Source organism: Pongo abelii, chromosome 20, assembly GCF_028885655.2.
Source record: "Pongo abelii isolate AG06213 chromosome 20, NHGRI_mPonAbe1-v2.0_pri, whole genome shotgun sequence".
NCBI lineage: Eukaryota > Metazoa > Chordata > Mammalia > Primates > Hominidae > Pongo > Pongo abelii.
The window spans coordinates 62,774,737-62,798,317 of NC_072005.2; the positions used below are offsets into that span (position 1 = coordinate 62,774,737).

At 59.7% G+C, this 23,581-nt stretch overlaps 2 protein-coding genes across 2 annotated transcripts in view; both read right to left on the bottom strand.

Annotated features, from left to right (window-relative positions):
* The window catches only part of ZNF787 (zinc finger protein 787), a 34,829-nt gene extending 11,602 nt beyond the window's left edge, over window positions 1–23,227 (bottom strand). The window contains exons 1-2 of the mRNA XM_009233163.4: window positions 22,852–23,227; window positions 4,007–4,095 (exon numbers count right to left, since the gene is read on the bottom strand). Of these exons, the coding sequence (XP_009231438.4) occupies window positions 4,007–4,085 (79 nt within the window). The 5' untranslated portion in view covers window positions 4,086–4,095; window positions 22,852–23,227. The remainder of the gene's footprint in view (window positions 1–4,006; window positions 4,096–22,851) is intronic.
* LOC134760663 (uncharacterized) lies at window positions 16,771–22,502 on the bottom strand. Its single transcript, XM_063719745.1, has 2 exons — window positions 21,906–22,502; window positions 16,771–20,988 (listed from the first exon to the last, which is right to left on the bottom strand). Exon 2 carries the CDS (start codon window positions 19,297–19,299, stop codon window positions 18,397–18,399), a length of 903 nt encoding a protein of 300 aa, XP_063575815.1. The 5' UTR covers window positions 19,300–20,988; window positions 21,906–22,502; the 3' UTR covers window positions 16,771–18,396.
* Window positions 23,228–23,581: the final 354 nt, after the last annotated feature.

A 23,581-nucleotide genomic window follows, 5' to 3' on the forward strand; every position in this document is an offset into this window, starting at 1 on the left:
TGCCACCCAGGTGATACGGCAGCAGGATGATGGAGCCTAGGTGATAAGGCAGCGCCAGAAAGAAGTGGCACAACAGGACACTGCCAGAGCTTCCTGGGGACCCACCACCTGGGGCTGAGGCACTGCCTCGGTGTGGCCAGGACGTCACAGCTAGGGGCCCAGGGCCCTGAGCCCAGAGATAAGTGGCTCTCAGGAGAGAGGCCGCCCTGGATCTGTCCCGCCTGCAGGCCGGCTGCCCGAGAACATATCGAGTCCTTCTGGGCTAGGCCACTGCTGTCCGGGTTCCCTGTAAACAGCAGCTGAGAGCGTCCCCACTGCCCAGTGGCTTCCCAGGGCCCTCGAGCCACATTGCCACATTCTCTGCAGGGTAGCCCAAAGCCCCTTCCTCCATGAATGAAGCCTTGCCTGGCCCCCGAGACGGGACCCTCTGGTTGAACAGTCTGCACCCTGAGCGGCCTGGGCACCCCAGGGAGTGATCTCCAGGAAGCTGAAGGACACGCATGCAGGGGAGGGGACATGGGGACACTTCTGCTGAGACAGCATTTCATGGAGCAGAGAGCTAGGGGAAGGGGACAGAAAGGGAGAGTCATGCCGGGTGCGGTGGCTCACGCCTGTAATCCCAACACTGGGAGGCCGAGGTGGGCAGATCACCTGAGGTCAGGAGTTCGAGACCATCCTGGCCAACGTGGTGAAACCCAGTCTCTACCAAAAATACAAAAATTAGCCAGGTGTGGTGGTGGGCACCTGTAATCCCAGCTATTTGGGAAGGCTGAGGCAGGAGAATCACTTGAACCCGGGAGGTGGAGGTTGCAGTGAGCTGAGATCGCGCCACTGCACTCCAGCCTGGGAGACAGAGTGAGGCTCCGTCTCAAAAAAAAAAAAGAGAGAAAGGACGAGTCACACAACACCCTCTGGGGAAGAAAACTGCAGCAGGGCCAGGCCACGCAGGCTGGGGGCCACGTCAGGGGCCCAAGACCAGCTGGGAGGCAGAGGGGGAGACAGTGTGTAGGGCTGGAAGGCTGGACAGGCGGCGGGTTCTCGCTCTCGTCAAGCCACGACACCTTCACAGGGTTCTGAGCACGGCGCCGGGATCTCGCCTCCTCCCCAAGAGGCTCAGGAGGGGACAAGGACAGGGACAGAGGTCGCGGGAAGGCCATCGCGCCGTGACTGTGTGTAAGGCCACAGGGCTGGGGCTGTGGTGGGAAGAAGCGACCATACTCGGGATGTATTCCCAGAGCGGGTGCCAGGACACACGGAAGTCAGGAGCTGAGGAAGGGTCCGAGGTGAGGGCCCGCTGGCCCACGGCATCTACCCCAAGGCCTCTCTGTGCTGAGTGCCTGCAGCCTGGCTCAGGTGGCACCCTCCCTCTTTGGCACTCCAACCAGCATCTCCTGCCTCCAACACAGGACATGGACACCCTGCCCCATGCCCCAGCACTGCAGGGTTGGGGTCAGCAAGGGCTCAGGCTGGGTGCCTCCTGCTGCTGGTTCTCTCTGCCTCCTTCTCAACCTTCCCTAGGCCACTCCTCACATGCGGGATGGTGAAAGTTGCCTCCTCCCTGTCCGAGGACCCCACAAGGTAGGCTGAGGGTCTGGATGCTAATTCCGCAGAAGAGGCTGGGGCCGGGTGGGCTGCGAGCCCTGCTGGTTCCCTTTTCTCTGCCTGGCGGGCATGCTCCCCTGCCCCTCCAGGGTACGCTCCTCTCCAGATGCCTGCCCCATGGGCCCCCATATCCCTCAGCAATAGGCTAGAGGAGAAGGGACCACACACACCATGGCCAGGCCAACCCCCGCCACCCCACCCCCGCCTACGATGTCTGTCACTGTCACATAGGAGGGACGCACGTAGGCGGGACCCCACACGCCATGGCCAGGCCAACCCCCGCCACTCCACCCCTGCTTATGATGTCTGTCACTGTCACATCATAGGAGGGACGCACGTAGCGGGACCTGACACGGGAGTTACGCGAACGCCGGACGCCAGAGCAGCTTGGGAGCGTGTGCAGCCCATCCTTGACAGCCGAGTAAGGGCGTCACGCGGGGGTGATGCTCCAGAGGCGGCGCCAAGCGCAGGCCCTCCCTGGAGCCAGCTGCCTGGTGGGGGACAGTACTCCCACAGACGCAGGGCCAGGGGTGGGCAGGGCAGCAGGCTGGACAAGGGGACCTAAGACCTACCTTCTAGAAAGAGAGTGACTTTATGAGTGACTTGTAAAATTAAAGATGAACTCAATCAAAGACAAGCATTTTGGAGACAACAAGGTATTTTAACAAGGACTGGGTGCTAGATTAGATGATGTTCCTTAAAAATGACATGTTGGAGACAATTGGAGACCACAGGGTATTTTAACAAGGACTGGGTCCTAGATTAGATGATGTTCCTAAAAAATGACATTTTGTTAGATGAGATCAGCTTCCTGTAGGGCTTTTTTTTTTGTAAGGAGTCCTTACATGTTGGAGAATTTACAGACAAAATGACGTGATGGATATTTTCTCTAAAACACTGTGGAAAAAGAACCACAGTGGGCAGAAAGGGAGCAGCAGTGCCGCGAATCGCTGGCGCAGGAAGAGGGATTCATCACACTGCATCCACACACTTGAGATTTCCACAGAATTAATTTTCAAAAAGGTTCAAAGGCCAAGGACGTATGCGAGGGAGAAGGCAGGGGCAGGCCTCGAGGGCTGTGGCGTGGCGGGACGGCAACCACCCACTGCGGCGTGGGACGGCGCCCACCCACTGAGACACGGGGCAGCCTGGGGCCGGGGTGTGCGCCCCCTGGGCATGCGGTCCTGGCAACGCACTCAAAACCCCCATCACAGTTTCTACCCCGGGACCAAGGCTGCCACATACCCACCCACACGGAGCTTCTGTTCATACTCCATCCACAGATCTCAGAAATCACTCAAAAAGGGGCTGAGGTGCTTTACAAAATCAATCCCAAACTTCACCCCGGTCTTTGTATGGGACGACTCAGCTATGCCAGCCTGAGCTGGCAAGCTCTGCCGGCCTTTCTGCATCAAGTCTCACTGGTGTGCCCACGCATTTCCGTGTGGACTGTGACTGCGTGGTATTTGTGAGGCCCGCAGCCTGCAAGATGGACAGTATTTCCTCTCTGGCTCTCTGTAGAAAAGGTCTGCTGAGCCCGGGCCAGCGTGGGGCCAGCGTGGGCCTGGGACCTGGGGCCTGACATGCAGACGCAGCAAGGAGAGAAGCCGCCACACCTTATTCCTCAGGTCTGAGGCAGGGACGCGGCCTCCATGGAGGGGAGGGAGGCCATGAGGTGTCAGGGGCCACGGTGGGGTCACCACAGGGCCTTAGCAAGCAAACCTGGGCCCCACATAGCCCACAAATGAGTTTTGCTCAACCCCAGTAATGCTTTATTAAACAAACAAAACACGTTGCCAATGTCCAAAAAGTGAAGGATTTCACATAAAAACCCAAACTGACAGCTTTCCCTGAAAAGTCGGCGTCAGCCTGCGGGTTCCCTGCGCTCCTGAGATTTCCCTGAAAAGTCGACGTCAGCCTGCGGGTTCCCTGCGCTCCTGAGCTTTCCCTGAAAAGTCGGCGTCAGCCTGCGGGTTCCCTGCCCTCCTGAGCTTTCCCTGGTCTAAGGAGTTTCCTGCCAGGGAGGGCCACAGGGCCGCCTGGAATCACAGCAGAGGGTCCAGGATGTGGAGGCGGGGCTGTGGGGAGAGGAAGGGGGCACCCTCAACAGACGGGGGTGCTGCCCAGGCTGGAGGGGCAAGGACAGAGGAAGTCAGGCAGAGAAGATGGCCGCCAGGAGTCCCCAAGATCGTCCAGCAGAAAGGAAACTTGGAGCCACAACACCAGCCCTCCCTCTACAGCCAGGAGTGCAAGGCCCAGGGCGGGAGGGGAGGCCAGGGTCGGGCGGTCCCAGGGCCCTAGGAGGGAAAACAGGGAAGGGGGGTTTCCTCCCCCGCAGAGGCAAAGGAAGCCAGGGTCAGGTGGGAGGCAGCCGGGTCGGCTGGGAAGGACTCTGGCTGCTCACCTGGGTTCTCATGACTGGCCATCTGCTGGTCCTCAGAATCCAGCGGCCCCGGAGACCAGGCTTCTTCCCGCAGCTCCATGTCTGGGTCCCTGTTAGAAGGGAATGAGACAGAAGGACAGAGTTTACGGGGTGCCAGGCTGCACCGACGGCCCTGCAGGGAGGCAGCCTGCAGACCCCGGCGTGGCAGGCACAGCGCCTGGCAGACAAGGCACACAGCACCTACCCCAGGACACCGAGAACTGACCTGGAGCTAGCCTGGCCGCTCCCCACTGCAGGGGCCAGCCAAGGCCTCACACAGCTGCAGGAAGGACTCAAGGACCCACAGGGGCTACAACCACCGCCAGTTCCTATCCTAGCCCGACCACTCCCCAGCTGGACCTGGGGCGAGCAACCCCACCTCGCGCCTCAGCTTCCTCACTGGCAAGATGGAGAACATGTTACTGTCAAGTGTGCACAAGACAGTGTACGTGTGGTGCTCATGCCAAACAGGGACAGGAGTTCCCACACCCCTGCCAGATACTGACCCATCACAGCAGAAACAGGGCAGCAGGCGCCTAAGGGTCTCTGCACACGACACTCCCAACCCGTGCCACGCACCGTGAGGGTCCCTACGCACGACACTGCCGACCCGTGCCACGCACCGGGAGGGTCCCTACGCACACCGCAGACCCGTGCCACGCACCGGGAGGGTCCCTACGCACACCGCCGACCTGTGCCACGCACCGGGAGGGTCCCTACGCACACCGCCGACCTGTGCCACGCACCGGGAGGGTCCCTACGCACACCGCAGACCTGTACCACGCACCGGGAGGGTCCCTACGCACACCGCAGACCTGTGCCACGCACCGGGAGGGTCCCTACGCACACCGCCGACCTGTGCCACGCACCGGGAGGGTCCCTACGCACACCGCCGACCCGTGCCACACATCAACGTGAGGGTCTCTACGCACACCGCCGACCCATGCCACGCAACAGGACGGTCTCTACGCACACCACCAACCCCTGCCATGCACCGTGAGGGTCTCTACACACACCACCAACCCGTGCCACGCACCAGGAGGGTCTCTACGCACGACACCACCAACCCGTGCCACGTACCGTGAGGGTCTCTACACATGACACCACCAACCCGTGCCATGCACCAAGAGGGTCTCTACACACACCACCGACCCGTAACTGTGAAAGTACACACACCAACACCAACCTGTGCCATGCACTGTGAGGGTTCTCTACGCACACCACCAAGCCATGCCACGCACACACACAGCTAAAGTGGACAGCAGAGCCTTTGCCACGCACCCGAGTTGTTGAAGGATTCATACCCTGATCTTTTAAAACAGGCTCCCTGGCTGGATGCGGTGGCTCCCACGTGTAATCCCAGCACTTTGAGAGGCCAAAGCAGGTGGATCAGTGGAGGTCTGGAGTTCGAGACCAGCCTGGCCAAAATGGCGAAACCCCATCTCTACCAAAACACAAAAATTAGCCAGGCCTGGTGGCGGAGGCCTGGTGGCGGGGGCCTGTAATCCCAGCTACTCAGGAGGCTAAGGCAGGAGAATTGCTTAAACCCGGGGGCAGAAGTTGCAGTCAGGAGAGATCACACTCCAGCCTGGGCGACAGAGCAAGACTCTGTCTCAAAAATTAAGTTTAAAATAAAATAAAATAAATAATAAAAAAAAAAATGAAACAGGCTCTGAGGCAGCCCTCCCAGCCCTTCCCCCACCCTCCTGCAGGAACGGCGGGAACCGGAACCCTCGCACAGATCAGGGAAGGGCAGGGCCGCCAGGTGGAGCTGTGGCACACGTGCCCTCCCAGCTTTCCACATGCTGGGGTTTCATAAACCAGGAGCGCCTCAGCGAAACTCCACGGGGCGGACACAGGGCTGCCAACTTCGACAGCCAAATAAGGGCAATTTAAAAGAACGTCCTGCCGGCCTGAGTGCAGCGGTGTTTACAACTAACTGCCAGTTACGGATCTCTTTGTTCCTTCTCCACGCCAACTGCTTCACTTGACTAGCCTTAAAACAAAAAAACCTCCTACCTCCCACAGTAGAGATTTGGGGCTTGGCTCCCCGAATCCCCTGGCACCTGCAGGAGGCAAGGGCTGTAACCACCCAGCTTCTCAGGGGAAGCCCCCAGCAGAAGCCACGAGAAACCTGCCCAAGGAGGCACAGCCTCCCACTGCCGGACCAGGGCTCACACCCCAGGGCCCACACTTCTTTATTATAACAGCTTCATTAAGATGTGATCCCCTCACCACAACACTCCCCCACGTAAAGTATACGATGCAGTGATATTTAGTATACTCAGTTTTGCAACCGTCACCACAATCAACTTTACAACCCCAAAAAGCCCGCCCGCCCGCCCACGGCAGTCACCGCGCATTCCCCCGGCCGCGCCCACGGCAGTCACCGCGCATTCTCCCCTCCGCGCCGACGGCAGTCACCGCGCATTCCCCCCTCCGCGCCCACGGCAGTCACCGCGCATTCTCCCCTCCGCGCCGACGGCAGTCACCGCGCATTCCCCCCGGCCGCGCCCACGGCAGTCACCGCGCATTCTCCCCTCCGCGCCGACGGCAGTCACCGCGCATTCCCCCCTCCGCGCCCACGGCAGTCACCGCGCATTCTCCCCTCCGCGCCCACGGCAGTCACCGCGCATTCTCCCCTCCGCGCCGACGGCAGTCACCGCGCATTCCCCCCTCCGCGCCCACGGCAGTCAACGCGCATTCCCCCCTTCGCGCCCACGGCAGTCACCGCGCATTCCCCCCTCCGCGCCCACGGCAGTCACCGCGCATTCCCCCGCCGCGCCCTGCAGCCTCTGAACTCCTTTCCGTCCCTCTGGACTTGTTGCCGTGTGCTCTGCACAGGAGAGGGGCAGCATCTGTTCCTGCGTGTTTGACTCTTCCACACAGCATGGTGCTGCGGCGTGCCGACGTGTCGCTCCTCTCTCGGGCTGAACCCCACTCCACTGTACGGCGGCCACAGTGATCCATGCACCCACCCATCGCTGGCGGACAACTGTGGGCTGCTTCCACGGCGGGCATTATGAATACTCCAGCTTCAACGCCGGCGTCCATCCATTTATTTCTGTGGACGTTCGCGTTCATCTCTCTGGGAAGGAGAGGCCCGCGCAGGCCCCAGCCCCCCCGCGAGTCTTCAATTCTGTGTCTTATCAGAGCTGTGTACTGAGGTGGAGGCGGGCACAACGCTCGACCAACCATTAGCAAGCCCATGCTCCAGCCAGACGGCCGCAGTCCCTGGTGTGACCTCACTCCCAGGTAGGCAGGACTCCTGGTGAGACACAGCGGCCACCCCCGCCCACCCCCCCACCCCGTCCCCCAACAACCTCAACACCGGAAGAGAAAACCCAGGCCAGGCCCCCCTGGGCTGAATGCACTGGGCTCTGAGGAAACCTCCTCTGGCATCCAGCACCTCATTCCAGGCCGGGGTCTGCAGACCAGCACATGGGAACGTCGGCAACCAGCACCTCATTCCAGGCCGAGGTCTGCAGACCAGCACATGGAAACGGCGGCATCCATCACCTCATTCCAGGCTGGGGTCTACAGACCAGCACGGGGATACGTCGGAATCTAGCACCTCATTCCAGGCTGGGGCCTGCAGACCAGCACATGGGAACGTAGGCATGCAGCACTTCATTCCAGGCCAGGGTCTGCAGACCAGCAGGTAGGAATGGTGGCATCCAGCACCTCATTCCAGGCTGAGGTCTGCAGACCACCAGCAAGTGAGAACAGCAGCATCCAGCACCTCATTGCAGGCTGGGGCCTGCAGACCAGCACGTGGGAACAGTGGGGCTTCCACCTGAGCACCACACACCTCCTTGGCGCAACCCGTCTGAACCAATTTTCCCGAGTCCCTCCAGTGACAAGAAGCTCACCACTATCCAGGCACAGAAGGGAGCCAGCCCCACTGCAGGGTGCTGTCAACCTGCCCTCCGGAAGGGCATGAAAGTCTGAGAACTCAGGACGTGCCTGTTTAAATAAATTCACGTGCACAGATACGCCGTGTGGGTCACTGGGCAGTCCCTGGCCACACCACCCCACGGTTCCAGGCACTGCTCTAAACGGCTGACAAACTCTGAGTGGAATGGGGTCCATGATAGCCCTCTGGGTAGGTCTGACTGCTGTCCCCATTATGCAGATGAGAAAACAGAGGCCCAAGGTCTCTCCGTGGGGAAGGAGAGAAGGGAAAGGCTGGAGGGGTACAGAGACACAGTTCACACACAGACCACCAGGCTCCAAGTCTATGCCCAGTACCACCCACCGCTACGCTCGCCTTGGACACTGTGTTCAAATCCCACGTGGGAACATGAAGGCCGCGTTCTCCAGGGTCCTCATTTACTGAGCACCTGCGAGGACCAGCAGACACGGGGTCACCAGAAGACATGAGGGTCACCAGGAGGGATGAGGGTCACTGGGAGAAACGAGGGTCACTGGGAGACACGGGGTCACCGGGAAACACGGGGTCACTGCGAGACACAGGGTCACTGGGAGACAATGGGGTCACTGGGAGAAACGAGTCACCAGGAGACATGGGGTCACCAGGAGAAATGACGGTCACCGGGAGGGCCGAGGTCCTGCCCCCAAGGCTCACAGACAGCAGGAAGGAAGCACACAGGGAGGGGGGCCTGGGGGCAGAAAGGGGAGGGGGTCTAGAGGGAGAAAGGGACGGGCAGCTCTGTTGGGGAGGCTGGGGTGGGCCCTCAGAAAGAAGGCACCACAGGAGCATGCCCTGGATGGGCAGTGTGGAGGGGAGGGGGCAGGCAGCAGCTCAAAGGCCGGGCATGCTGGGGGCTGCGGGAGAGGCTGCTCGAAGGCCGCGCATGCTGGGGGCTGCAGGAGAGGCTGCAGGTGTGTGGGGCAGTTCCTGCCAGGAGGACTGCAAGCCACCTGAAGCGCAGGGGTCCCTTAGTGGGCACTGTTCTGACGCTTGTCTTATGGATGTGGAATGTGAGGCCAGCAGGGCCAGACCCTCAGGTCCCCTGCAACACTTGAAGGGCAGCACTGGCGGCAGCAGCCAGGAGCAGTGTCTGTGCCAGGCACAGAGCCACGGGGACTCCCAGGAGACTCTCTCAGCTCCAGAAGCGGGAGGCACTGAAAGCAGCTCTGACAGGAGCCACCACTCCCCGCTCTCTCCACCCAGCCCCTGCCCAGTGCTCCCTCCACCCCGCCCCTGCCCAGCACTCCCAGCTCCCACCACCCAGCCCCTGCCCAGCACTCCCAGCTCCCACCACCCAGCCCCTGCCCAGCACTCCCAGCTCCCACCACCTAGCCCCTGCCCAGAGCTCCCCAGCTCCCTCCACCCCACCCCTGCCCAGAGCTCCCCGGCTCCCTCCACCCCACCCCTGCCCAGAGCTCCCCGGCTCCCTCCACCCCACCCCTGCCCAGAACTCCCCGGCTCCCTCCACCCCGCCCCTGCCCAGCACTCCCCGGCTCCCACCACCCAGCCCCTGCCCAGCACTCCCAGCTCCCACCACCCAGCCCCTGCCCAGCACTCCCAGCTCCCACCACCCAGCCCCTGCCCAGCACTCCCAGCTCCCTCCACCCAGCCCCTGCCCAGAGCTCCCCGGCTCCCACCACCCCACCCCTGCCCAGAGCTCCCCGACTCCCACCACCCAGCCCCTGCCCAGCACTCCCTGGCTCCCTCCACCCTGCCCCTGCCCAGAGCTCTCCTCCAGTCCTCCCAGCTGCCTCCTCTGGACTCCAGGTGAGAGCCACCTCCTCAGGGTCCCCACTTGCTCCACCCGCCTGCCTTTCTCTTCCTAATGCCTGCTACTCTGCCACTCTCCGTGTCTCTGCTTAGCTGGCCTGTCCTCCCGGCATCCTGTCATGTCAGCACCCGCTATGACACCCATCTGGTCCCTAGCACCCAGGGCAGCGCCAGGCACAGCTGGGTGAGCACACAAACAGGTAGGTCCGGGCAAAGCACAGGCTTGAGACCAGACACGGCAAATCCCAACACTCAGCCCCTCGCTGGACCCATCTCAGGAAGAGGTGAGACCCACGCCAAAGGACAGGCAGACCTCCCCTCGGACAGACCCCCATGGGCTCTGGGTCCCTCGGATGGAAGAGTTCAGGCTAAACTGCCGTGAACATGCTTGAAGCCCAACCAGGCTCGCTCCACCTCTCCAGAGGCTACCGACAGGAAAGCCCAAATCTCAGGAAATGCTTCTTGCAGAGAGAGCCTCCATCACAGTGAGGTTCTGAATGGGGAAACCGGGAGGAACCTATTAGACCCATGCCGGGGAGGTAGGCGGAGTCACCCCTCCTCCACGGGGGCAAGGGAGCCGGCCAGGGAATGACGGCTGGCACCCCTCCCATGCCAAACATCAAGAGTGAGAGTGATCTCAACGTTTTTCTTATGTTCATTTTCCTAATGTTTTAATAACAAGTAATTACGTCTGTATTAAGGGAAAAGGCCTAAAGGGGTGTTTTGGACAGCGGCTGGGGCTACGTATCGGAACTGATAGTTGGCTGGGTGCTGGGGGGCCAGCAGTGAAGGCGACGGCACAGAACAGGCCACCCCAGTGCAGCCCCAAAGGCACGGGGGCAGCAGCAGATGCGAGAAGGGTGCTCTGGCCTCCCCTTTTCTTCCTGAAAGCAGATGAAACCCCACGTGAAACACGCCCTCCTCGTAGAGGAAGAGGACGTGCTCATCACCAGCACCGGGAGCTGAGGCTGAGAGACAGCTGCACACACCAACCCTTTATCTCCCTCAGCCTCCCCAAGGATTTTAGTTACTTTTTCACAGTTGCTATTCTTTGGCATAGAAGCCCTCAGGCCTAACTGCTTCGGGAGGTCTTCACTTTCTGAAGTCTCCCACGTACCTGTAAAAATAACATTCGTGACCATGCACAGTGGCTCACGCCTGTAATCCCAGCACTTTGGGAGGCCGAGGCAGGCGGATCACGAGGTCAGGAGATTGAGACCATCCTGGCTAACACAGTGAAACCCCATCTCTACTAAAAATACAAAAAATTAGCCAGGTGTGGTGGCGGGCACCTGTAGTCCCAGCTACTCAGGAGGCTGAGGCAGGAGAATGGCATGAACCCGGGAGGCGGAGCTTGCAGTGAGCCGAGATTAAGCCACTGCACTCCAGCCTGGGTGACAGAGCGAGACTCTGCCTCAAAAAAATAAAATAACATTCGTAAGCTTTTCTCCTGTTATTCTATGTCAACCTAATCCTCAGACTCTGCCAGAGACCCAAGGAGGAGAGCCACTGCACCCAGCCTAATGTTCAGGAATTACATACTGGTGATGATTATACAACTTTGTGAATATATTAAAAACCAGTAAATTGTACATTTTAAAAAAGCAAATGTTGGCCGGGCACAGTGGCTCACGCCTGTAATCCCAACACCTTGGGAGGCCAAGGCAGGAGGATCACAAGGTCAGAAGTTCAAGACCAGCCCGGCCAATATGGTGAAATCTTGTCTCTACTAATAATACAAAACTTAGCCAGGCATGGTGGCTCGTGCCTGTAGTCCCAGCTACTGGGGACGCTGAGGCAGGAGAATTGCTTGAACCGCGGAGGCAGAGGTTGCAGTGAGTTGAGATCACGCCACTGCACTCCAGCCTGGGCAACAGAGCGAGACTGTCTCAAAAAAAAAAAAAAAAGAAAAAGAAAAACGAAATGTTGTAATACATTAATTGTACCTCTATTAGAAAGTAAACAAACTTTTAAAAATTGTACAGGTTTTCTAATTACAACACCCTAAACATTAAAAATGCGTAAGAATCAGCACTGTAGGAAAGGTTTAAAAAAAAAAAAAAAGCACAAGAAAAAAAGGGAAGAGAGCAGTTTTTGCAACCAGGGGCTGAGGAGGTGGCGAGGGCTGCTCCTCACCTCCTCTTCTTGGCTGAAACCTGTTTGCCAAGTGGTGATAATGTACTTCCAGTGAAACTCTATCACATAACTCAATAAAAGCAGGGACTTCCCAGATCAGAGCCTTTCCCTGGCCTCCACCTCGGGCCAGCTTCCTGCAGGGCGAAGGCCTTGACCAGGCTGTGGATGGGGGAGGCGGGAGAGTCTACCCTCCACATCCCTCCTCTCCACCGCACAGCAGCCTGCCCAGAAGCCAGCAGAGATCACCTCTCACTCAGCAGGGATCTGTGCGAGCCAGGAGGCCTGCGCTGCCCAGCTAGGCACAAGGCATGATTCCTGCGTGGTGACAGTTGGGTGGGGGCGGGAGTGAGGCAGCCTACAGAGGTGGAGGGGCTGACCCTGGGCGGGGAGCGCTGGGCCTCAAACTGCCCTCCAGATACTAATGCCTTTTACGTGTTTTAAATAGACAGCCATACACCTACATGAAAAGTAGCCTTGATTTCCCCTCTTGTTCCTAAAGCCTAAAATGTTTACTATCTGGCCCACTGCAGAGAAAGTTTGCTGACCCTGATGTAAATAAAGGAATGAGGGTGCCAGGGTTTGAGGTGCACACTTTCCAGGCCACAGCCAGGCCAACGAGGCACAGCAGAGGGGCTGAGCACCTGGAATGGTGCCAGGAGGGAGGGGCAGGCAGGGACCTGAGGCAAGGCCTGGGCAGCTGGGAGGGAGGCCCAGCCTGGGGCTCCATGCTCAGCAGCTGCTGCCCTGGAATTCCTGGTCACTTCACCTTTGACCCGTATTTTGTAAGTGGGGTCCAAGGGCACAAGGGGTCGGTGCTGAGGGCTCCTAACCTGGGCTTGGGGGTCTCTGCATCCACCCGTGGGTGAAATGCCAAATACAAAACACCCTGGCTGACCCAGAGACCTCCAGGAAAGGAAGACGCTTTTTTCCTGCCTTTTTGCATAAGGGTTCACAAATTCCATAGCCAGAGGGGCCAGGGGCAGCAGAGGAGGGGTAAGGGACGAGGGGCCAGAGCTCAGGGTCTGGTGGCTCTTCTAAGAGGGAGGCGGGAAGGAACTCTGCACCATGGCGACCTGGGACAGGGCCCACAGTGCTCTGCATCCCAACTTCCTCTCCAAGAAGAGGGAGGGGCCGACACCTACCAGGGAGATGCGAAACAAACAGCCTGGGTGACAGCACTGTGCCCCTGTGAGCAACGGGCAGCCGCGGTACCAGTCCCTGGCGTCATCACCGGCTCTGCCACCCTCAGAAATGGCTGAGCCTCAGCTGCCTCCTCTGCAAAGCAGGGACGGGAAGGGCAGGTGCCTTGCTGAGCTGTGTGGGGACTGAGGGGAGGCTTCTGAGGGCTCATCAGGGTTAAGACGGGTGTTCACTCAATGCTCCCCAATTCTCTTCCTCTCCTGTCCCTCCAGGAATGCTCTCAGCCCCTGCTGAGGCCTGTGTCCTAATCCATCAGGCCCTAACCCCAGGACTTCATGGCAGGGGCATGGGACCCTCACCCACAGAGGTGAACGATGGGAGAGGCAGGGGCACCAGGAGCTGCGGGGGCCTGAGGCAGCTCCTGACCCAGCTCTCAGGGTCCAGGCCAGCTCCCTAGGAGAAGGCCCCCCACTTGCTCTCAAGAAAACCCTGGGCTATTCAAGGAATGTACCAGAAGGCTTGGAATTTCACATCTTCTGAAACGAGGGTCCCGGCCTCCCTGACAGCCTCCGTTTCTCAGTCGGGGTCTCAGGCTCTCCCAGCCTCTGCAGGTGCTCACTCACCTGGCTCTGACCTCCACTGCAGAGAGGAAGCACCTGGAGCACGGGCAGGGGTGCCTTCCCCTCGCCCCAGCCCGTGAGAGATCCAATTAGCACAAATGATTGTTATTATTGTTGTTATTAAGTCCCGCCCACCCCTCTGGAGGCCTGCCTGCCAATTATCCCCTTTCTTCTGCTGCCAGTCTCACCTCCTCCTCCCCCGCACTCTCGGAAGCAACTCCTCCTGGCCCTCCACGGCCCTCCCTGCCCAGAAACTTCTCTGGCACCCACCTGCTTTCTTCCTCCCCCCAGTCTCTTATTCCTTCCCCTCTACTTGCAGCCTGGAGCAGCCACCTCCTTTCCTTCCCCCCCACTCATCCTCTAACCACTGGGCTAACAAACACCCTCTCTGACTTTTCACCAAATCCTCTGGCTCCTTCTCGGCCTGACTCCACAGCCTCTTTGGAGCCACCGTGCACCCCAAGTGGCCCTGCCTTTGCGGGACGGGGGAGGAGCCCTGGGGTGCCCAGACCAGCCGTCCCCCCCACCCCATCCCCTCCAGCACGGAGGGCTCTGGCCCTCTCCTCCCTCCCACCCATCCACCCTCACTCTCTTCTCCCCATTCCCCTTCCCTTGGGGCTTTCGCTCCCTCCCAACACGATCCTGGCTCCCACCCTGCCTCTTGGAAGTGCCGTCCTCACACCACACACCAACTCATCTTCCTAAAGTCACTCAGTTCAAACAACCCAATTAGAACCTGGGCAAAGGATCCGAGAAGGCATTCCTCCAAAGAAAGACAAATATCTGATAGGCACATGCAAGAATGTCCTCATGAGCCATCTGGGAGAGGCAGACCAAACCCACAGGGAGACAGCACCTCACACGCACTGTGCCGGCCTCAGAAAACAAGTGCTGGTGAGGACCAGGAGAAGCGGGGAGACCCCCACTGCTGGTGCGAGGGCACCACAGGTACGGCCGCCATGGGAAACACCTGGCAGTTAGTTCCTCAAAAGGTTAAGCCCAGAACTCCCATAAGAACCCGCAATTCCACTCCTTAGTATAGACCCGAGAGAAAACAGGCGTCCGTCCACACAAAAATCTGCACACAAATGTTCACAGAAGCATCAGGCATAACAGCCAAAATGTAGAGACGACCCAGATGTCCATATGGATGAACTAATTGTGGTCCATCCATGACCATAATGGAACACGACCATAACCAGGTGTGAAGTTCAGCTGTGACAGGGATGACCCTCGAACACGGCACGCCTGGTAAAACAAGCCCGATGCAGAACAGCACATGATTCTATTTATACGCCTGCCCACAAGAGGCACACCCCGGGAAAGAAAGCAGATCAGCGCTTCCCAGGGACCGGGACGCAAGGAGGGAGGGAGGGAGGGAGGGACCGGGAGGGAGGGAGGGAGGGAGGGAGGGACCAGGACACAGGGAGGCAGGGAGGGAGGGACTCCTGAAGACGCACGGCGTTTCTTTTGGGATGAAGAATAGGTTCTAAAATCGACTGTGGTGATGGCTGCGTAAATCAGTGAATACACTAAAAACCTTACTGAACTGTATACTTTATTATTTATTTATTTATTGAAACAGTCTTGCTCTCTCGCCCAGGCTGGAGTGCAATCGCACCATCTCAACTCACTGCAACCTTCGCCTCCCGGGTTCAAGCGATTCTCCTGCCTCTGCCTCCCGAGTAGCTGGGACTACAAGCGTTGAACTGTGTACTTTAAAAGGGCGAATTGTACACTATGGGAATCATATCATAATAAAACTGTTCTCATCAACAAAAAGCAACTCAGTTCATCACCTCCTTGCCCAAACTGCCGCCACTGCACGTGCCGGCTGCCCCTCAATCCAAAATCCAAGTTCCTCCCCAGGCACCACAGGGTTCCATCTGGCTCCGGCACCTCTGCAAACCCCCTCCTTCCAGCTGGCCCGGATCTCGCTGTGCACTGCACTGCTCCTGATGCACCGAAAGGCTCAGTCCTGGCCAGGCCCCGTCTTTCTCCCTGAAGGACCGGCCCCACTCCTCCACCTGCCCTGGCCGGGCCTGGTCTTTCTGAGGGGCCGGTCTAACTCCTCCACCTGCCTGGCTCGGTCTCACCTTTCAAGGGTCTGCTCAAATGTCAGCTTCTCCCTGAGGCCCACACCCCACCTTTCCCATGGCAGGGCTGACTTCCTGGCTGGTCAGCACCTTCTGTCACCATGTCACGAGCGTGGTGATATCACTTCTATTGGTATTTCCTTCCTGGGACTCTGCATCTGCTCCTGGGCACAACGCTCCCTGAGGGCAGGTGCCAGGGGTGTCCAGCACCCGCTGCTCCAGTGCCCATGGCTGCTTCCAGAACCAACACTGCTGCCCAGCCCCGGCGCAGAGCCCTCTCCTGCTCGCCTTCCCGCTCTGCTCCCAGCTCGAGAAGCCCACAGCGCCACCCCTCCACTCCCCCACCAGCTCCTTCGCTGCCTTTTTCTGTGACCACTTCACTCCCTCACTCCTGGCCTGAAAACCTCATTCTTGCTCCCTCCTGCCTGGATCCGCAGGCTAGGTGAGGTGACGTCTACGCGGCATCTTGCATGGGGCCCTCATTTCCTCAGCCCCGGGACATCTCTGTGACACCACGGGGATTCCAGGCCTGCCCTCCCTGAGGGTGGTGGGGAAAGCTCTACACACCCTTTCCTGTTCATTCTACGGTGACTGGTCTGCGGAGACCTTCCCTCTCGTCTGAGCCGGTTTTGGCAGGTCACATTCTCCTAGAGCACAGCCTGCACGTCCCTCCGGTGGGGTTCAGGACGCAGAGGTGAGCCGTTGTCCCCTGCTCTGGCCCCCTCTCCCTCTCCTCTAGAAGCCCGCTGCGGCGCGTAGATTTCGCTGCTCTTTTTTTTTTTTTTGAGACGGAATCTCGCTCTGTCGCCCAGGCTGGAGTGCAGTGGCGTGATCTCGGCTCACTGCAAGCTCTGCCTCCCGGGTTCACGCCATTCTCCTGCCTCAGCCTCCCGAGTAGCTGGGACTACAGGTGCCCACCACCATGCCCGGCTAACTTTTTGTATTTTCAGTAGAGACGGGGTTTCACCGTGTTAGCCAGGATGGTTGCTGCTCTATTCTTTTCCAGCCACTTCACACCTGGACTCGCGCAGCAGCCTCCCAAAGGTTTCCCGCTGGCCTCCCACCCGCACCACCCACACCCTCCCCATCAGAACTGTCTTCCTCGGGGGCACCAGCACAGCCAAGGCAGAGACAGCTCACGGCCCCAGCCACCACACTCAACTACTTTCCGAGAGGGCGAGAGAGAGGGACTTCATCTACTATCAGGGTGCAGAGCGTTGTGGGGACAGCGGGGCACAGCCGGCAGGACTTGGTGCCTGCAGATCTTCAGATCCTTAGGCGAAGCCTTCTGGGTCTTAGGGCAGCCGAGTAACTGAGAATTGTTTAAAAGACAAAACAGTCTTCAGGCCAAAAGCCCCACACACCTACAAAGTACACTATGGACTCTGGGTGATAATCAGGTGTCCGTGTAGGTTCATACATTGTCACAAAACGCGCTGCCCTGGAGTGGGAGTTGACAGTGGGGGAGGCTGTGTCGGGGGAGGGTGGTGCAGGGGGATATGGGAAATCTGTGCACCTTCTTCTTAATTTTGTTGCGAACCTAAAACTGCTCTTAAGAAAAATAAAGCCCCTGGCCGGGCACAGTGCCTCACACCTGTCATCCCAGCACTTTGGGAGGCCGAGGCGGGTGGATCACAAGGTCAGGAGATCGAGACCATCCTGGCTAACACGGTGAAACCCCGTCTCTACTAAAAAATACAAAAAATTAGCCAGGCGTGGTGGCGGGTGCCTGTAGTCCCAGCTACTCAAGAGGCTGAGGCAGGAGAATGGCGTGAACCCCGGAGGCAGAGCTTGCAGTAAGCCAAGATCACACCACTGCACTCCAGCCTGGGCGACATAGCGAGACTCCGTCTCAAAATAAATAAATAAATAAAGCCCCTGGTCACCACTCAGGTGCTGAGGAGGCAGGATCAATTAAGCCCAGGAATTTGAGACCAGCCTGGGCAACACAGCAAGATCCCATCTCTTAAAATATATATATATATGAAATAAAACACTAAAAAAAAAGCCTTTGTATTTAGAAAAGAGACACACACACACGCACAAAACCACATCTATGGACCACCTTACATTCTGTGACCCCTCTGCTGGGCCAACAGGGCAGGCTGGCCATTTTCCAGGTGGTGTGGATTCTCCCCCGGGCCTTTGCACAGCCCCTTCCTCCCACCTCACCTGCCTTCAGGGCAGGCTGGCCATTTTCCAGGTGGTGTGGATTCTCCCCCGGGCCTTTGCACAGCCCCTTCCTCCCACCTCACCTGCCCTCTCGGTATACATCTGCTTAGCCCATCTGCCACGGCTCAGCATCAGCAGCACCTCCCCCAGGAAGCTTTCCCAGACTGCTCCCTTCCCTCAGCTCTGTCCTCTCTTATCCAGCAACAAAAGATCACACTCATCAAGCACGGATTAAATCCCAGGTCCTGGGTGCAGGGTGCCCTAAGCACATAAGCTCTGATCCTGGGCCCCACAATCAGTGGGAGACAGTGCGAGGCCACGAGGCCAGCGCAGGGACAAGAGGACAGCCACTCTGGGCAGGGCAGGGTGGGATCTGGCCCCCCCAGGAACCAGCCACATGACCTGGGCAAGGTGCTTGGGCTACCCGTCCCTCCTGATTAAATGAGATGATGTGTGTCAAGTGCTCACCCAAAAGCTGCGGAGATGCCCAGTAAACACGGCCTATCACTGTGGTCCTTGTTGTATAGACAAGGAAACTGAGGCTTCCACTAGCGGAGTGGCTAGTACAATGCCACACAGCCACAGCGAGGCTTCCACTAGCGAAGTGCCTAGTACAGTGTCACACAGCCACAGCGAGGCTTCCACTAGCGGAGTGGCTAGTACAGTGTCACACAGCCACAGCGAGGCTTCCACTAGCGGAGTGGCTAGTACAGTGTCACACAGCCACAGCGAGGCTTCGACTAGCGGAGTGGCTAGTACAGTGTCACACAGCCACAGCGAGGCTTCCACTAGCGGAGTGGCTACTACAGTGTCACACAGCCACAGCGAGGCTTCCACTAGCGAAGTGCCTAGTACAGTGTCACACAGCCACAGCGAGGCTTCCACTAGCGGAGTGGCTAGTACAGTGTCACACAGCCACAGCGAGGCTTCCACTAGCGGAGTGGCTAGTACAGTGTCACACAGCCACAGCGAGGCTTCGACTAGCGGAGTGGCTAGTACAGTGTCACACAGCCACAGCGAGGCTTCCACTAGCGGAGTGGCTACTACAGTGTCACACAGCCACAGCGAGGCTTCCACTAGCGGAGTGGCTAGTACAGTGTCACACAGCCACAGCGAGGCTTCCACTAGCGGAGTGGCTGGAGCAATGTCACACAGCCACAGCAAGGCTTCCACAAGCGGAGTGGCTAGTACAGTGTTGAACAGCCACAGCGAGGCTTCCACTAGCGGAGTGGCTAGTACAATGTCACACAGCCACAGCGAGGCTTCCACAAGCGGAGTGGCTGGAGCAATGTCACACAGCCACAACGTAGGAGGCTGGAGCCACACCTGAGTCGGCCGACTGCCAAAGGCAGCTTGCTTCCTTCTAACTCTTGGACAACGGCATTTGTTCCCTTTAACGTCCACCATTGAGGATGGTCCTGTGTCCCTCAGGGGGATCCGTGTCTTACTCACCTCTGCGACACCTACTACAGGTCCCTGTCAGCCCCACAGTGCATCCAGCGGACTGTGCACTTGAGGGCGGGGCTATTTCCAGCAAAGACCCTGCACACAACAGCCTCAGGAATCCATGGCTCTGACTGGCTGGACCCTGGGCTGAGGCCAGGACCACTTCTGTTGCATCTCTGGGTCCCAGCATTATCCACTGCAAGGCCTGGCACCACAGAGGCCTCGAAACAGGGGGGCCAGATGGGGCCCCCATTTAGCACAGGAGAGACGTCCACACTCTGTGAGCCCAAAGGGAGAAGGTTCAGGCCAAGGCAGAGACGGAACCAGGAAAACTTCACCAAGGACGGCCTCAAGTTGCCAGGTCCTCTGCAGGAACAGACAGGCCCTGGGCCGCCCCACCTGGGCTCAGAGCTTGGGCTGGTTTCTCTGCAGCTATAAGGTGACAGCTCTGGGCTCCTGGGACAGGGCCACTGACACTGGTGGTATGACTGCCCGAACTCCACACCTGCCTTGCTCTCCCTGATGTTGGGTGAGTGAGGCCTCCTTGGGGGTTGCATGGATCTCAGCACTCAACTTCCGAGCCACTTGTGCTTCTCCCGCTATGCTGGGGTTCCCCTGAACCAGCCAGCAGCCCTGCGTGTAGGAGTCCTCATGGACAGTACACCCCACTAGGCAGGGAGTCCAGTGTCTCCAAGCCAACGACTAACACCTAGAGGGCTTCGGAACAGCCTTTGTCCCCCCAGACCCCAACCTGGGGGCGGAAGGGGGCGGTCATGATGGTCAAGGATCTGGGCTCTGGAATCACAGTAGACGCGGGTTCTGAAGCTGCTGGGGGCCTTGGGCTAACAAGTGCCATCCAGAGCCTCCATCCCATCCCCCTAAAATGGAGGTGACCACCTCCATCCCAGAGCCTTGAGAATTTAGGACAGTGAGGACCAGGCACTGGGCCAGGTTCCTGCAAAGTGTGCACCAGCAAGTGTTGTCGAATCTGCAGTTTCTCACACCACAGAGGCCCCAGCACCCGGCACAGTCCTCACTAGGCTGGAGGCCTCAGGATGCACCAGAGGACACACAAACGAGGTTTGGAAAGGCCTATGAAACATGTCTGAGAGCTGTGTACGCCTAGTAACAAAAGACCTCCCAGGGCAGCCAGGCAGTTGCTGGTGGCCTTGAGCTGTGACCCCTGCCATTCCCTGCCCAGAGCCCATTGTCATCCTCCCTTAAGTACCAGGTTCCTGGTAGCCAACCCCTCCTCTCTATCTTTCAAGACACACTACCTCCCCTGCACCACACACCCCTCCCTCAAGGTTAGAGCTCCCGGGAGCACTCTGGCAAATCTCCCCACCCCTCTGCCCAGTGTGAATGGGTGTCATCTGCTCTGGGACAGGGACTGTATGATTCCTGCCAGGCTGCCCAGCACGGAGCACCACTCTACCTTGTGCTTGCACAGAGGGGGCCTTGAGATCCCTCTCTTCACCCAGGCTGGGCCAGGCACCTCGTCTGGGCCCTCACAGGACAGTGCTGTGCCAAGACCATGTGTGACCTCATGCCCAGCACAGGGCCTGGCCTGTGCAGCCGCCTGGATGGATTCCGTTTACTCAGGGAATTGTGAACTTGCTCTGTTTTTAGACAACTGAAGGGAAACTGAACCTGGGAAAAGGGAAGTGACACATCCAAGGTCACAGATGTAGAAGAGACAGAGCCAAGGCCAGGGCCCAGGAACGCCTGGCTCCAGAGCCCTTTCCATCTACTTTACACCCATCTGTTGAGGTCTGCTCTGGCTCTAAAACGAAAGCATTAAGAGCCTTCCCGCTGAGGTCAATACTATTATTACCACTCCCCGTCTGTCCTGGTGGAAATAAGGCACTGAAGTTACTCGTCTAAGGCCACAAAGGTGAGTGGTGGGGCTGGGACTTGAACCCAGGCCTGCCCAGTCCCAGAGCTCCTGGGTGCCTGGGAGCACCCAATGCCTGCAGGCACTCTGGCAGTGCACCAGGGAGGGGCCAGGCCGGGTGACGGGCCCTTCCCATCCCTCAGCTCTCCCGAAGCCCGGATGGATGGATAAGACGTGAGATAAGCAAGCAGGAATCTGATCTGGATGTTCTCTCGGGCCGTGCGTGGCCGGAGGACCACAGGGACTGCGCAGAGACAGGGAGGTGAATGTCAGCAGCGTTTAGCTAAAGAGGCTTACAGTCTTACAGAGGAGCTAAGCCAGGATCAACGCAACTGTGCTTCCCGGCGCTGGGGTCAATCCGATCCCCAGATGGGTCCTAAGAACTGCCCAACAAGGGACCTGGGACCAGGAAACCGCAAAAAGCAGACCAAGTCATTCCTTCCCTAAAGCCCTGACCATCCCCCGGACTGGGCTGGGTCAAGATGCCTTCCCTGGCTCCCACAGCCCCCAGACCTCTCGATCAGGGGTCTGGTCACCTTGGATGGCGACTCTGTCGCTGGGGTCTCAGTCTCTGCCTCCCACCCAGACTCCAAGCCCTTGTTCATCTCCCTGCTCCCTGTCTCTAGTGCCCGGCACAGGGCCCGGCACTGGAAAAACTTCTGCCTCCACTCACTCCTGCCTTCTGTGTCTGTGGGTCACTTTTCTGTGCGACTCTGCAGGTCCCAGAGCACTCATCCACATGAATTGGGGTCAGCTCCCTGGACTGGGGGTCGGGGTGGAGTGTCGGGGGGCGGGGCTCCACTCTGATCCACTCGGCACAGGGGAGGGAGGCCTCAGGAGTCGCCACCTGATCCAGTCCCCGCCTTCGCCCTGCCCCGTGGGCCACGCGGTGGCTGACCTTGGCCCAGTCACTTCCCCCCCTGGGGACGCGCTTCCTCCCCGCCTGCCGCGCAAGGACGAATGAATGGGCCTCCTGCCGGCCAGAATCCCCGTAATTACCCGCCTGATCAAAGGCCACGCGCAGCCCGCCCGGGGCAGCAACGGGACCCGGGCTGACTCGAAAAGGGGAAGGAAGGGCTGGGGGGAGCCGAGGGCTGAGACCGTGCCCTCGGGGCCGCGGTATCCGGCCAGGCCAGCCCAGCCCGCGCGGCCCCTTCCCCCACCTGGGCCTCAACTTCCCCCCGAAGTCGCCACCACTTCCGGCCACGACCGGCGGAGTTGGAACTTCGGGGGGACAGACAGCGGCCCCACCCCCGAGGGCCCGCAGGAGAGGGACCCTCACCGAGGCCCCCCGCTCCTGCCCCCGCCACGCGTACGCGCGCGCCCCAGACCCGGCCCCGCGCACGCGCACCCCCCTCCAGCCCCGCTCGCGGCCCGCGGGCCGCCCGGGCGCGCGTCCCCTCCCACAGCCCTTCGGCGCGCACGCGCACTCCCCCCGCCCGCGTCACCCCGGCCGCGCGCCCACTCACGCCCCCCCAGCAGCGCGCACGCGCGCCCGCCGCCCAGTCGCGCTCGCTCTCCCGTCTCCCCACCCACCCCCCAGCCCAAGCCCAGCTTCCCGAAGCGCGCGCCCACCTGGCCCCCAGCGCACGGCCCCCGACCCCGCCCCCGCCCCTCACCTCCTTGGTCCCGGGGCCGCCGCGCCGCACTCCTCCTCCTCTCTCCTGCCTCGCGGATGGTGGCAGCGGCGGCAGCGGCGACTCAGACCCTGGGGTCAGGGGGACGGGCGCCCAGGCCGGAAGTGACCTTCCCGGCCGCTTCCGCCCGCGCCGCTCCCCACTTCTCCCTACTCCCTCCCCCCCGGGCCGCCACCCTGTCCTTGCCGCTCTAGGAAAGCGAGCCCGCTATCCCGGCCGCCGCCCCCAGCTCTATGGTGCCCGGCGGGCGCCTGAGGGAGCCACTTCCGGAAGTGTCTAGGACGCAGGTCCTCCGTCCATGCTCTATGGCGCCCCGCGCCGAGGGGCTTCGGCCCCGCCCCCTTCCCGGACAGGAGGTGCGGGCTGGGCCCGTTAGGCGGAGACTTCCGGGTGTCAAGGGCGGTGCCCCCACCCCACAACCCGGGCTCCTCGCGCCTGCGCGGCCGGCTCCCCGGGCCCGCCGTGAGGAAAGAGTGAAGTGACGGAGAGGGACGCTCGTGCCACCCCGGGTCCTCCTACCGTCTCTATCATGGTAACCCCTTCTCTGCCGCGGCTCCTCCCAGTGGCCCGAGTCCAGGTGCCTTAGTTACTGGACAGAGACCCCGGTTTCCTTAGTTACTGGACAGAGAGTGCTGCGCTTCAGGTGCCATGGCCTCAGTTTCCTCCTTTCTGAAGTAATGAAAATACGTTGTGCGCCTCCAAGTGCTTCACA